Source organism: Saimiri boliviensis, chromosome 8 (genome assembly GCF_048565385.1).
Source record: "Saimiri boliviensis isolate mSaiBol1 chromosome 8, mSaiBol1.pri, whole genome shotgun sequence".
Classification (NCBI taxonomy): Eukaryota; Metazoa; Chordata; class Mammalia; order Primates; family Cebidae; genus Saimiri; species Saimiri boliviensis.
The window spans coordinates 52,682,182-52,698,289 of NC_133456.1; the positions used below are offsets into that span (position 1 = coordinate 52,682,182).

The window sequence follows — 16,108 nt, forward strand, 5'->3', positions numbered from 1 at the left end:
GAAAGAAAGAAAGAGAAAGAAAGAAAGAAAGAAACGCAGAAAGCACACTGCTTGAGATGTCACAATCAAAGTTACCTCCAAAGAAACCTATTAAAACACTGTAATATAGGTCATTAGGAGAGTGGCCACAAACCCCTCAAATTTCCACAGTAGATATGTATGTTTGCTAATAACTAAAAAGATTAGTTTTCATTACTGTGATTTACCTTAGATCACAAAGTATCATTTCTCTACTAGACGTGACTGTCAGGCACTGCAAATTGGAGTTAGTTAACACTTCTGTGTAATTTCCAGGGTGAAAATGAGGAAGGTTTAGAAACAGTAGGACTGTATTTTTTTTTTCCTGATACAAAGCAAACAATTATCAAGCAAAGGGCCAATGCTTGGCCCCTGGGATGCTAGTAACATTTCTTAACACCTGCTGAAACAATGACAAGGTATTAATTTGAAAAACAATGAGGACAACCCAAAGCCACAGTAGTCAAGTGTTACACTTTCATGCAATTTTCAGTGAATGGATTGAGCAGGTTCCATGATGGTCCTATAATTGTTGCAGTTTTATGTTGCAAAACAATAGAGGTTCTCCAATGAGATGTAAGTGATAGCCATCAGTTCTAAGCAGGCACCTTTCTCCTTCTCTTCCTTTGGCAACTGTGCATCAAAGGGCATTCTCAGTAGGGATGGGGACCCCTACCTGCAAGACTTGAGAAACTCATCATTATTGTTTCCATTTCTCCCCTGGTGATGCTTGTGGCCATATGGCCTTTTCCTGGGCACATGCAGCCATGTTAGAGCTAAGCTGCAAAGTCAAATGCAGCAGATCTATCAGTAACCCAAAATATTAGAAGAAACAGTGATCTACGATGATGCTTATTTCCACCATTCCTTCTCTTTCCCTGAAGTTTCAGTCTTCAAAGGGGTATTTCATTCAAGTTTTAAAAACTCTGATATTTTTAAAAAATCAGTGTGGTTCATCTTACCGAGGTAGTTAAGAAACTCCATGATTTGCTATCTTCTGACTTATTTTTTTCCAACAGCATTTACCAATAGCTGATATTGCATTACACACTATTTGTTAGTCTGCTGCCCGTATTCTCTCACTAGAACATAAACTCCATGAACACAGGAATTCTGTTTGGCCTATTTTCTATTGTATCTCCAGCACACAGAATGGTACCTAGCACATAGTAGGTGCCCAGGAAATATTTGCTGAATAAACAAATTCAAGAATGAATGAGCATATCCTTTCTCCAACTCCTATTTCAAGCTCTTCAGTCACACTGTGTGAATTTTCACTGGATCTTGCGCCAACTGGAATTTGTGCAAATCATTTAAGCTTTTCTGTAAAATAGGAGTTAAAAAAAACTTCTCTGGGCCTTAGTTACACTATCTATAAAATGGGATTACTAACAGCTCCCCTACTTACCTTCAAGGACTGTTATGGTCATCGGCTAGAATAATGTAGGTGAAAATGTTTGGAAAGCCATATATTATAATACAAACACAAACTGCTATGATTTTTTCTCCCATAATATTATACCACTCCACAGCCTTACCTACCTTTAGAATCTACTCTAGAATCAAGACATTGGACCCAGAGGAGCCAATGTCAAAAAATGATAAAGCCTCAGCACAAAAAAAAGTATCATTTTCTCATAATAGAGTCCTCAAGCTCCCACTCCCATCCAATTCCAACAGGTTTGGTTTCCATCCCTTGACAGAACAGAAATAGGGAAGAGGGGACTGAAACAACTGTGTGGACAAAAGAGAGCTATCATTTTTCCGTATGCCTGACACTGAGGGAGGAGGCTGCCTAACCAAACACCAGACGTGTAGACTCACCAACCGTTGGGGTTTGGGAGTATCGAGGGCAGGGGCAAGCCTCCCCTATATCTCAGGAGGCCCTGCGGGGAGCGGGTCACTATGCAGCCACTGGGGAAAGACACGGTCACAATGGGGATCCTGAGTCACTGAGAAAAGATTAAATGATCGTCAGTACCGTGTTTAAAAGGGCAGGAAGGATGTGTAATGCATTTCAAGTAGATTTCCAATCAAAATAGTTAAAATAAGAAACTTCACAAATAAGCTCATTCTTAGTTATAGCTAAAAAATATAGATGAGCAGACAGCTGATGTTATTAGATTATGCTTTTATATCATAGTGCTACTTGCATACAGTGGGATAAACTTTTAGATATTTTTAAGTCTCTTATAATGACATTGTTTATTTCAAATGTGGCTTTGACAGCCTGATAGAATATGACATAGATTTTAGAGAGCATTTAAACAAATATCTGTATAGTTAACTCCAACCACGTGTGGAAGACAGAATTTGTGAATAAGCAATTCTGTGGCTCAGGAAAAGAAGAACGTTTTAATCGGAGCTTGCCCCTACCAGAATACTTCTGAGCTTGTGAAAAATGAGCTCAAATGTCCAGCATCCTAAGTTAAGTCCTAATTATGAATGCAAATTCTCCTACATATTCCAATGAGTCAAAAACTACATCTCAGACAAAGAGATATGCCTTGGGGATTATGCAATGTTTTAAATGACTGGTACTAGAACTTCTCTCTAGTAGTGTGGATAATTAAGAGACAAATCTCAAAGGTGACTAACTGCTAGTGCCCACATGGAACTAAACCAATACATGTTGCTCATAGGGAACACAGGTGAACTCAGAGGCTTCAGAGGTAGAAATGACTGGAGAAATGACTTTATGTGATGGTTCTTAAGCCTGGCTGCAAATAGGAAGGAACTGGGGAGCTTTAAAAATACTGATGCCTGGGCCCTGAATGCCAGAGATGCCGTTTTAATTTTGTCTGGCAAGCAACCTGGGCATTAATGCTTGCAAAAGCTCCCTTGGTGTTTCCAATATGAAGCCAAAGTCAAGAATCCCTGACTTAGTCCATTGGTTTCCAAATTTGTACTACTTATTAGAATCATGTGAAAAACTTATTGGAAGCAATATCCAGGCTCCACCCCAGTATGACTGAATCAGAATCTCCGGAAGTGTGGGTCTGGGGCTATTAATAAAATAAAAACAATTATGTGCCCATTAAAAATAATAAAAGCTAAATAAATTAATAAAAACCAAAACCAAACTTTGCTAAGTATTACTGTGTACATTCTGGTTTTGGGACTGCTGACTTAATAGGCAAGTCGGTGGTATGCTAGTAAACTAGCTCTTTTTTGTTTTTCAAGATGGAGTTTCGCTCTTGTTGCCCAGGCTGGAGTGCAGTGGCGCGATCTTGGCTCACTGCAACCTCCGCCTCCTGGGTTCTCCTGCCTCAGCCTCCTGAGTAGCTGGGATTACAGGTCCACACCACCATGCTTGGCTAATATTTTGTATTTTTAGTAGAGGCGGGGTTTCACAGTGTTGGCTAGGCTGGTCTCGACCTCCTGACCTCAGGTGATCCATCCACCTTGGCCTGCCAAAATGCTGGTATTATAGGTGTGAGCCATCACGCCTGGCCCAAACTGGCTCTTCAAGACCAACAACAAAACAAAACGCCCTAATTTGTAGTGCTTGCCAATTTGCATGGTGCAAATACTCCCATCAAGACTAATTTTGAGCTACCAATGTGCTCTCACTGAAGGCAGGGTTGGAGAGAGATGCACATAATTGACTCTTGGGAGCCAGTGCTAACAACTCGACCACTCCCCTGGAAGTGCAGGCTTTATGGTCCAGCTGACAGCACCTGATCTTCACACTGCACTTACTCGCCAAGTGACCTCGGGCATGCTAATTAACCTCTTTGTGCCTCAGTTTCCTCAGCTATAAAACAGGATGATAGTATTAACTCCCTTCTAGGGTTGATTTCAGAAGCAAATGATTAATATTATCCACCATATATAAACAATGTACATAGAGAATATATGTGTATTATGTACTATTGTTTTCTATGAAATTCTTATTTATTTATTAAAAGGTTTATTATTGGTTTATTTACAAAAAGGCATATTATTTATTTACTAATAGGTTTATTATTGGTTATAATAGCTAATCTTATTAGCTATTAAAGTATATGTTAATTAATGTAAAGTTTAGCTTTGTCTTAAGTCATTAATAGCTGGTAAAAAAAATACTTTTTCTGGGCCAGGCGCGGTGGCTCACGCCTGTAATCCCAGCACTTTTGGAGGCCGAGGTGGGTGGATCACGAGGTCAAGAGATCGAGACCATCCTGGTCAACACGGTGAAACCCCGTCTCTACTAAATATACAAAAAATTAGCTGGGCATGGTGGCGCGTGCCTATAATCCCAGCTACTCAGGAGGCTGAGGCAGGAGAACTGCCTGAACCCAGGAGGCGGAGGTTGCGGTGGGCCGAGATCATGCCATTGCACTCCAGCCTGGGTAACAAGAGTGAAACTCTGCCCCCTCCCCAAAAAAATAAAAAAAAATACTTTTTCTAATATGCACTAAAATAATTACCACTATCCAAATCAAGGTGTTTGTTTATGTACTGGATGAAATTATCTTGTAGTATAGCAGAATTTTTAAGAGCACTGGCTTAAATCTCAGCTCTTCCACTAACCCGATGTGGGATCCTGAGCAAATTAACTTCTCAGTGCCTTAGTTTCCTCATCTTTAAAGTGAGGTTATTGCGAAGATAAAATGTAAACTGTTCTAGTGAGTGCTTTATAAGGTTTGGTTGTAATAACAGTTGTAGTAGTTATATTGTGTATCGCCAGTGGTAAAGGTACCACATTTTGGGACATGCTGCACCAACTTCTTCTGCCCCCAAGAGTGTGAAAACTCTACTATTTCAATTTGCTCCCTCACAGCCTAATGATACGGTTTGGCTGTGCCCCCACCCAAATTGCATCTTGAATTGTAGTCCCTACAATCGCCAAGTGTCATGGGAGAGACCCAGTGGGAAGTAATGGAATCGGGGGTGGTTACCTGCAGGCTGTTCTTGTGATAGTGCGTGAGTTTCCAGGAGATCTGATGGTTTTTTAAGGGCCTTTTCCCTTTTACTCATTCTTCTCTCTGCTGTCATGTGAATAAGGGCATATTTGCTTCCCCTTCCGCCATGATTGTAAGTTTCCTGAGGCCTCTCCAACCATGCTGAATTGTGAGTCAATTAAACCTCTTTCCTTTATAAATTTCCCAGTCTCGTGTTAAGTCTTCATAGCAGCATATAAATGGACTAATATACCTAATGAGGTTTCTAATTTAACATAATTAATCCATAAACACTTAATGAGCACAGATCTGGGCACCCTGTGTTAGGATATAGAGTCTGTTTACTGTCCTCCCATCTTTATAATAAATCTGAACCTAGCTTGCAGGAATTATTAGGTTGAACCATAGGAAAGGGCTAATATTTGACTTCTTTGACCTCACCAATATGCTGATTTAATGTGGTTCAATCTAACATAACCTGATGCTAGTATCAATGGCTGGATTAAGTTTTTCTAGGTGTCTGGGCCATGTCTACAGGTCACCTGTTCCAACCTGGTTGAGATACCCCCCCTGCTCTGGATCCTATAGAGAACAGACCACAGCTACCAAATCTTTGGGTCAAAAGCCTAGAATTTCAATTTCTATCACTGCCGAAGACCAGTGGAGCCGAAGGCTGATGTCAACAAATTTATCCCCTATCCAGGTGTGTTCAATAGAGTGTGAGCATCACACCACCACTACCACATGTGTCCTTCTCTTACAATGAAATTCCTAATAAGTGCTAGGTATGGTGCTGGATGTTCTATGTATGTTGTGTCATTTAATTTCCACAGCAAACCCATGACTTAGATATTATCATCATCTCTGTTTTAAAGATGGAGAAATAGGGCCAGAGAATTTGAGTAGTTAGCTCCCCATGAAAGGAAAATTTATACTTTGGGGGCTTGAGAAAGTAAAATACTTAACTTCTCTCCCTGCTGCAGTTATGTGAGCTTTTTAACTATTCTTCATTATAAGAACTATCTACATGAAGGAGTCTGAGGTTTGTTGATGAGAAGTATTATATAAATTCAAAGCCTAATTATTGATTGTACATTCTTTCATTAAACAAACAAAATATATGCTAATGCTAAATTCACTCCAATTTTCTATTTTGTCTTCCTTTGAGAAATAAGCCAATAAACCATTACACACTTAGCTTCCTGGGGAAATGAATTTAAATGTTAATATAAATCCTTTTAGAAAAAAACAAATTTTAACAAATAAGTATTTGAACAAGGGGGGTACTTAACCACGTTCAGAATGAGAAATGCTTAGTACAAGACCCTTGGTGGCTGTTGAGATAAGCTCTCTAAATTTAATATTTTATAATAGACTCACACCTCTTTTGTTAGAAATGGAGAAACAAAATCATTTTCTTTTTCGCTTTACTGGAATATATTAAAATCGCTCCAATTTTATTTTGCTAATAGGCAGGGCAAAGTCTGTCTATAAATGTATCCTGATTTATCACAGGTAATCCCACACTTTAGCATTCATGTGTTGTACTTAACCTCAATTTAAATGTAAATTTTGGGCAACTTGGAGTGCTTTATCTGTGAACTTTGAGAGCTCTCTTCATTAATGAGGCCTGCACTAATTATAAGCAGTTTTGTGAGGTTTTCTTAAAACAATTGCAGAACTGACCCCAAAATGAACAAATTTAGAATTTATTAGTTTTTTTATTAGGTTGGTGCAAAGGTAATTGTGTTTTCCACAATTACTTTTAATTGCAAAACTACAGTTACTTTTGCACCAACCTAACAAAAATTAGTGACACCCTTGTACAAGTTTCTAGCTTCATGGCTCTCCTTTGAAGGTGTATACACAGGAGGGTTGGTGAACAGGATGAACACAGAATGAAACACCAGAGGAACCAATGAAAATGAAACTGAAAGTGAAAGTGAAGTGGGTTTACCCTCAAACAGGACCTTCTCCATGATAAAAGAAACCATACCTTCTTCTCATCTGAAAAAAAAAAATTCTACTACGAAATATTCTTGGCATCTTTCTGATGATCCAAGTCAGAAACACACAGTTTAGCTAGTAGCAATTACTATGAGTAGCACTATCAAAACTCTCATGAAAACGAAAAATAAAAATGAAAAACAACAACAACAAAAAACTCCACAAGAAACAATTTTCAAATACTCACAGGTACATCCACATATTTGGAAGCTGCCTTCACCTAAAGAGGAAAGAAGAGGATGGAAGTGAGGCTGGTGTTTATGTTTAATTGTTCACTGCTCAATGCTGTATCCCCATCAGAATCAAAACAACATGCTGGCACACGGAGCTGACCAGGAAAAACAAAAAGGTACTAGAAAATAAAATCTGTTTGCTATTTTTTTTTCAAGCCATAGCCACTGATTTGCAGAAAGAGAGAATGCAAACGCAATTTTACTGATTCAGATTCTGTTGCTGGAGTGGGAGCTTTGCATTTTCCTCCCTCCCTTGGAAAAGGAGAAAAGTGACTAGCTAAACCAAAATGGATTAGTTGGGGGCTTACCAGTCTAGTGAAACAACTAAGACTGCTGTTACTTCTTGGGTCTTTGTGTAATTTGGCTGCAGGCTGTCCTAACTAAATACCTTGGTTCTCAGTTTTTCATTAACTCAGATTTTTAAGAGGATGGATGTCCTCAACCCAGAGGGAGATGGGTGTCTGTGGGCAGGGGGGAACTGTCCAAAGGCTCTATTTTATCTCCTGAGTTTAGGTGCTAAAAAATTCAGATGGGAAGTGCAGGAAGTAGTTACAAAATTTTTAGTTTTGTAAGGAGGAGTGTGGTAGTGTGGTACAGTGTAATGTTTGAGAGCATGGAGTTTGGAGTCAGACCTTGGTTCTAATCCCGACTCTACCTCTTACAAGCTGTGAGACCTTGGACAAGTTACCTCATTCCTCTGAGCCTCAGTTGCCTCATATGCAAAATGGAGTTATTAATAATAATAGTACCTATTTCAGCAGGTTGATAAGGGTGAATTCACACTTAGTACAGGATGTAAACACAGAACAAATGGCAGCTAAGATGATGAATTCATAAGCAAATGTGGGTGAGCTCTGGTTGCTGTGAGAGGCAATGAACAGCTGGGTTTGAGAAATAAAGCCTATGGGAGTATGTTTGATATTCTGTGTGTTTCATTTTGACTCAGGTCACACATGTTTCTCTAGGCACAATTAAGACCAAGGGGCTACATTTGGGGTCAGAGAGGGTTTCCAGTTTTTACTGGAAACTACAAAGCTGCAATGCACAAAAAGCAGTTAGAAGGTCTTTTCATATCTCAGCTAGGCTTCCTCCTGCAATTTGGCTGAGATCAATATTAGAAATCACAGCTTCACCCAAATGTCTCCCAGAAAAGTACCCAGAGGAGTGATTTCCTCTATTGCTCTTTTCTCAGTGCTACTTTCCAAAATGTCAGTTCTCAAGAGAAAACAGCCAATAGGATCGGGTGGAAAGAACCCAGAATTTAGAGTCAAAAGTTCTTTCAGTTTCAGAACTCGTTGACCCTGGGGATATCATGCCAAGTACCTTAGCCTTCGTTTCCAGATTTCTAGACCAAGGTGACAATACTGTGTACTTTGCAGGGCTGAAAGCTTGATGAAGTGAGAAAACAGATGAGAAAGTGCTTTGTAAACTTTAAAGCAAGGAACACACACCAATTAGGTAATTACTGAGAGGGTAATGCATTCTATCTCCTTGAATCATTGCCAGTACCCAAGATGATTCCTGGAGTCTCCTGTTACAGATTCTCTTAGAACCCTACACTTGTTCTTTGCAGCACTGATTGCAATTCAGCTGAAACTGTGATTCAGTAACTTTTCGTGCAATGTCTACCTCCCCTATAATGTCATGAGAGCAAAGGATATCTTGGTCTTGCTCAGGGCTGTCTCCTCATTGATTCACCTGGTACCTGGCTTAGAAAGGAAACTCAGGGAAAATTTGCAGAGGGAAGGAATGAGAGAAAGCTAATGACCAGTTCTAGCTTCAGGTTGATTGAGAAGTAAGCAGTGGCAAGATTGGATCAAGGAACCACTTCACTGGTCAGTCTGAAAACCAACATAGTTGTATAGAAAGCTGACCACCTGCAGAGGCTAGTGAGTAAAGGGGAACACACTTAGTCCTTAAAGGGATTTGAGGCAGGCTCTCCAGATTTTGCACAGTTATCATTTCTACTAAAAGATTCTAAGCCCCAAATCTTTTCTCTCCATTCCTATGCTAGAACTTAGTTCAGGAAAGAAGGTGGCTTGCCTTTTTTTTTTTTTTTAAAATCATGTCTTCCCCATGTATAATATTATTTAACATTTATGTCATATTTTTCATTTGCAAAACACTTTCATGAAGTTTCTTCTTTAAGCCACCCTGCAAAAAAGGGGGGCTATTCAATCATATCTATTTATAATCAAGAAACCTAAAATCCATAGAATTTAAAGAATGTATTTGCGCATGATCACAGCCAGAAGGCAGAGAAGCCAAGACTCCCACGTGGTCATCTGAGCCCAACTTTCTCCCTTGGAACCCTTGATCTCCTCATACTGGTAGAAACGTATGACAAATTCTAGCATCAGTGGTCAGAGCCGGTGCTGGCAAAATAATAATTCTCAGCTAGAAAGTGCCTCCTGTACTCTGTGATGTTGAAGCATGGCATTTGGTAGGGGTTTTGCTACTGCTGAAATGATCAACCTTTAAACACACCTATTCTCCATTTACCACTAACATGCTGTTAAAATCCGGAGAATGACCCCAGCCAAATTCTATTCCTTTACAGGCAATGTGGGATGAGGCAAGTTTCTGTGATGAATGAAAATCATCCACTCTCCTTCATGCACAGCCTTCAGTTTGTTAGGATTGTTCTTTTATTTAATAAATGATGATTTGCACTTAGTCTTACTGATCCTCCTCCCATCCCATGACTACAGGAAAAAAGAACCCAGGGTAAATTGTGGTCTATTATTATTTAGAGACGTGTGTATCATTTTTGGTTCTGGATATTCAACTTCTTTTTTTTTTTGAGACAGCGTCTTGCTCTGTCACCCAGGCTGGAGTGCAGTGGCATCAGCTCAGATCACTACAACTTCCACCTCCCAAGTTGAAGTGATTCTCCTGCCTCAGCTTCCCGAGTAGCTAGGATTACAGGTACCTGCCACCAGGCCCAGTGAATTTTTGTATTTTTATTAGAGATGGGGTTTTTACCATAGTGACCAGGCTGGTCTTGAACTCGTGACCTCAGGTGATCTGCCTGCCTCGACTTCCCAAAGTGCTGGGATTACAGGCATGAGCTACTATGGCTGGCCACTGGATACTGAACTTTAAGAAGGATGTTGATGATGAGGAAAAGGGGGAGTCTGGCAGTATATTCTATAAGGAAAATGAAAGAGCTTTAGCTAGAAAAGGATGGGCTAATTGCAAAGGAAACCATAATATCTAGGTAGGTAGTTAAGGAACTTCAGTGTAGAAGAAATGAATTTGTTTACAGTGGTTCCAGAGCATAGAATCAGAACGAATGGGAAAAATTACAGGGTTCTAGAAAAAGGTCTAAACAGCTATCACAGTGTAGCGAGGAACTGACCATGCCTGGTCATGGAGACCTCCTTCTCACTGGAGAAGCTCAAGCAGAGGCTAGGTAGAAGGCTCCGGATATGGTTTTCTTTTCTTTGGATTTGCTTCTTTATCTATATGAGAGTTACATCTAAGGCTGCTTTTCATTCTCTGATTCAAGTCCCCTTAAGAGGTGGGAAGTTGTCACCAGTTACATTCTTTATACTAGATAAATGTAGCAGAGTGGAGAAATCGACAGAATCAGGATCAGAATCTTTTCCTGCACTGTCAGCTGTGCTCCCTTTAAGCATTACCTTTTCTTAAGTTATCCTTATCCATACGAATATGTCTTTTTGCCAGCTATACTCCAGGTAGAAGGGAATGACCGGATCCTCTCAACCCACTAGAGCTTTGGAATTATTGCCAGAAAATCCAGGCATGCACCAGACACTGTATCTAAATCAAATAACCAACAGCCCTCACCATCTACACAAGACTGTTTTCCACTGTAATTGGATATTGTTTTGATAAATAAAACACATATAATGCTTTCTTAAAAATGTAAATAAAATACATTTATTGTATATAAATGTGGATATATGTGAATAAAACACATATATAGTAGCTTTCATAAAAAGCACTATATAATATAGTAGCTTTTTTTGTCTTTATGTCTTTTTTTCCATCGATGGTTATCAAAAGTGTGTATTTGTGTAGCTTTCCTTTTTAACTTTAAATCTAGTGAAGTGGCTACGAGAATGGGTTCAGGATTAGCTAGCTTAAAACTCTGGCTTTGCCATTTTTTATCTTGGTGACTAGTCATTAACTTACTTCTTGGAGCCTCCTCTGGAAATGGGACAATAATAATGCTACTCAGAGGGTTCGACTAAATGTAGCTATGCTTATCATAATTACTGGTAATATTGGCTTACTGATGTAGGCAAAGCACATGTTCCACAGTCCGGCGGTGACAGTCTGTTTTACTTCCCACCTCTGGCCCACGGGCAATTTCTTGCTATAAAAACAATGCTGGAATCTCCCCAGGTTACCAACAGGTGTCTGAGCTGATTGTCAGTCTGGCATGCTTTCTGCCAATTCTGTGACACCCTATACACTGAGAACTCACCCTCTAAACATTGAGGCTAACAGCAAAGACCTGTTCTCTTCCCTAAGTATGGTTGAGTAGACTCATAAATGTGAGGGCATAAGTGAGAAGGAAGTTCCCCAGGCCAGTGCCCTGGGTTATAATCAACAACATAACCTGTTAATGGCTGGGACCAAGCCATAGCCATGTACCCCAGGGGACAGGAGACAAAGGGGAGGAGGCAGGGCTTGCCCCAGATACCTGGTCTGGGTGGATCTTGACCAGGGTGGATCTCAACTGCCCTCAAAGGAGAGGCAAAAACTAGAACTTCAGCAGAACTTCATTTCCCAGGACTCCCTGCTTTCTGACCGTCCCCTCTGGTGGGACAACACATATCCTTTCTCTAGCAGCGTTCATGAGCCCTCTTGTCTGCAACTCCCCAGATAGAGCCAGTTCTGGAAAAAGCTTAGAAGAAGAGACCCAAATCCGGAGAGGCTGATGGAGGCTAAGGATAAATTAGGAAGAGGAGCTGTGAGTGGAGTGACTGGTCATGTTGTCATGTGCCTGAAACAAAGAACACTTACTGTGTACAGGCGCCACATGAGGGGCTGCAGGGTGAAGGTGCTTGCTCCACACTTTCTGCCTCAACAACCTTTTGAGGGGGATCCCACTAATACTCCCATTTTACAGTGGAAGAAGCTGAGGCTAGAAGAGATAAGCAACTTGGCTTGAAGATACACAACTAGTAACTTACAGCTTTGGACCTCCCATTCCCTGAGCTGCCTGTTATCCTATCATTCAGTTTTTCTTTTTAAAAAACTATCAGACCACTTTTATTAACCAGTTACATTGAAGTGTTACTTTTTTCTTGTGTGTGTCTATGTAACCTTAAATGGCTTCTCCAAAAATAAAAATGTATGAGGGACTTGAATACATTTGAGTCAGTGCAGAAGGTCCAAAATAGTTTCTCTGGCCTGAATGTCTCAGCTAATTACCTCGACCCTCCACCTCACTTAGCCAGTGTAGACAGGCTTAATGGCTTCTCTATTGAGCTCTTCCATTATTTTTCAGGTGCCCAAGGTAATCTTTTCATTGAACACTCACCATTCTGGGATTTTCACAATGCTGATGACTAAGGGATTTTCTTCTGCCTGGCCCTAAAAAGGGGACCTGAGTTAATCATTGTGCAGCTTTGATAGGGAGCCCGGCAGGGGCTTAAACCACTTCTCTTGCTTCATTAAGGAAAAAAGCAACCCAGGTGCAGACCACGAGGACCTCAGGGTCTGATACTATTAAATCAATGCACAGACAAAAAAAAAAGTGGATTAGGCCCTTTTTGCAAACAGAAATCTGGTGGGTAAGACTCAAAGATGGAAGAAGAAAGAAGTCTGAACAGATACCACCGCATTAGCGACTGGCCGAGCACCCCATGGTCACCAAAAAAAAAAAAAAAAAAAAAAAGGAAAAAACAATGAAGAAAATGATTTATTCTCTGCACGAGCTGACTCCACCCCAGCCTGTTTGACTTCACCAGTGCTCTGAATTAATTTTTTTTTTTTTTTGGCCTTTGCCTAGAAACTGCAGACCACACCACCATTTCAAAGGGCTAGCAAAATTTACTCCAATGTTTGGCCTTTGAAATTTCTGCTGCAAGGCTAATGATGTTATTTTGCTCCCTTTTCCACTTCCCTAACCCAAGCGATTTAGAAATGTAAAATTTTTTTAGTCAAGGCAATTCAGTATGTAAAAATGCTACTCAGTGCCACCACCATCCCTCAAATAATTTCATCTCCTGTTGCTTTGATTTTTCATCTCTCACCAGCCTCATATCTAGAATGTAGGTGTTCTCTCTCTTTAGTGCCTACACTGCCTGGGATATAGTAGTGGCTCGATAAAAATACGTTGAATGAATGAACTTTAGAGCATAGTACTCTTTACTTCATACTCAGGGTAGAGATTTCTAGCACTTTCTTACGGTTGGTGTTTGAACTGTAGCAGTTTTATAGGACAACTAAGAAAGTACCACTGGGTACGATCAGTTCAAAAGGAACTGGTATTTGATGCTTGTATAAGAAGAGCTTAAAGGGTCTCTTGTTTCGGTACACCCTAATTAGTACAGTGCACAAGGTAAGGGCTTGGGATCAGGAGACAGACGCTTGATCTGGCATCTGGTTTCATCACCCTCTAGCTATGGGCCAGGTAACTAAACTTTCTTAGCATCAGCTTTCTTTTTGGAAAATAAAGATAATAACAATAGCACTTCTGCCTTATAGGGTGGTTGTATGGATCATTCATTTTTAAAAAGATGAGTTTCTTAAGTGGTTACCACAGGTGGGATGGTATTCTAAGCATTTTTCCTGTATTAATTCATCTACTGCGTGTAAAGGGCTAAAGGAGCTAAAACATGTAAACATCTTTACACAGAGCCTGGCACACAGTATGTGTTTAATTAGTATTGGCTATTATTTTTATATACCTTTTCGCTCCACCTTCCAAGGGGCTGATTTGCTTGGCCAGGTTTCAGTGCAGTGGCTGGGCTATGTTCCCTAGTGGTTGTGGTCCTTAAACTTTACATATCTGCAACTTGGGGTATTCTGCTTCTATTTCAAGGTTAGAATGCTTTAGGTAAGTGCATGTAAGAGGCCTGACCATTCTACTTCCTCTCCTCTTTACTGGCCATGTTCCAGGTATGCTGTAGACCTCTCTGATTCTTTTTCTCACTGGCGTGTCAGGCCTAACTTTGTAAGAGATCCCTGGAGACCACTGTGGCTCCATGGAGTTCTCTGCATTGGAATGTAGACTTGAAGTCCAGTTCACATCATGATAGTTTGTTTCAAAAGATCCTTGCCATCAATTCTTTTGCTTCCCGTAGGTGCAAGCTCTTCCCTCATTGACAAATGGAGTCTATTCCTCCATCTGCCCAGAGTCTGAGCTGGTCTGCAACTGCTTTGACCAAGAGAATATAACGGAGTTGATGCCACGCCAATTCTGAGCCTAGTCTTGAAGAGGTCTGGCAGCTTCTGCTTCCTCACTCTTGAAAGCCAGCTGCCATGTAAGTGTAACTACTCCGAGACTACCATGCCGCAAGAAAACCCAAGACACATGGAGAAGCCCAGCAGGATGAGATCCCATCTGGAGAGAAAGAAGCCACATGGAGAGACACCAAGTTATCAGACACTCAGCCCCAGCCCAGCCTATTCATAGGGAAGTAGCTAAGCGCATAGACTCAAGTTGGATTGCATGGGGCCACATTTTATTAGGTTGGTGCAAAAACATTCGGGGTTGCCACTTGCTTGCCAAGTTACTTAGCCTTTCTATGCCTCATTTTCCTCATCTGTAAAATGAGGATAATAGTATTGTTCATAAGGTTGTTGAGTTATGAACAGAGTTCTTAGAACAGTCCCTGGGCATAGGAAGACCTATGTGCTTGCAATCATTGTCATTTCTGCTGGAAAATCAGGTTGTTCTAGTGAATTGCACTTGTATATTAAGGTTGGTCTGACCCTACACATGTGGCTCCTTAAATTTAAATCAATTAAAAGAAAATACAATTAAAATTCAACGTTTTAGTTGCACTTTTCACAGTGAAGAGTACTTGAGAGCTAAATGTGGCTAGTGACAACTATTTTGGATAGCTCAGATACAGAATATTGTCACCATTTCAGACAGTTCTATTGGACAGTGCTGATCTAGACTCAAGGGAAATTAATAAATATAGGTTATTGCATTTTTAAGTGACATGAATTAAGAATTCCTATGTTAGAAATGAAATTAATTGGAAGGGAAAAAACGAGAAGAAAAACGGTATGGGTGTCATAGTCTCATTTTGTGGGTGAAACAGGAAGTAAAGATAGATGAGTACAGCTTAAAGTTATAACAGTACCAAGACAGGAAGAACAATATTGGTGTATCAGGAGGAGAGTGGGGGAGAAGTGGAAGATGTAAAGTGAGCTGAAGCTCCATCTATTACAGTAGGGAGTCAAATAATCATTAATATTGACCAATCAAGAAATGACAACAGGGCCGGGCACAGTGGCTCATGCCTGTAATCCTACACTTTGGGAAGCTGAGGTGGATGGATCATGAAGTCAAGAGATAGAGACCATCCTGGGCCAACATGGTGAAAGCCCATCTCTATTAAAAAATACAAAAATTAGCTGGGCATGGTGGCACGTGCCTGTAGTCCCAGCTGCTCGGGAGGCTGAGAGGTAGGAGAATTGCTTGAACCCAGGAGGCAGAGATTGCAGTGAGTCAAGATCGCGCCACTGCACTCCAGCCTGGTGACAGAGCGAGACTCCACTTAGGAAGGAAGGAAGGAAGGAAGGAAGGAAGGGAGGGAGGGAGGGAGGGAGGGAGGGAGGGAGGTACAACAAAAGCTGGGTGCAGTGGCTCAGGCAGCACTCTGGGAGGTTGAGACAGGAGGATCACTTAAGCCCAGGAGTTCAATGCTATGGTGTGCTGTGATCATGCCACTGCACTGCAGCCTGGGTGACAGAGTTAGACCCTATCTCTAAATAATAATGATACAAAGCAATATAATAATAGTACTT

At 40.7% G+C, this 16,108-nt stretch overlaps 1 protein-coding gene across 15 annotated transcripts in view; it reads right to left on the reverse strand.

Annotated features, from left to right (window-relative positions):
• Nucleotides 1-16,108, reverse strand: part of CADPS (calcium dependent secretion activator) — a 473,986-nt gene that overhangs the window by 40,573 nt on the left and 417,305 nt on the right. For all 15 annotated transcript variants that reach the window (XM_074404483.1, XM_074404482.1, XM_074404481.1 and 12 more), the window contains one exon: nucleotides 7,099-7,131. In XM_074404483.1, the coding sequence (XP_074260584.1) occupies nucleotides 7,099-7,131 (33 nt within the window). The remainder of the gene's footprint in view (nucleotides 1-7,098; nucleotides 7,132-16,108) is intronic.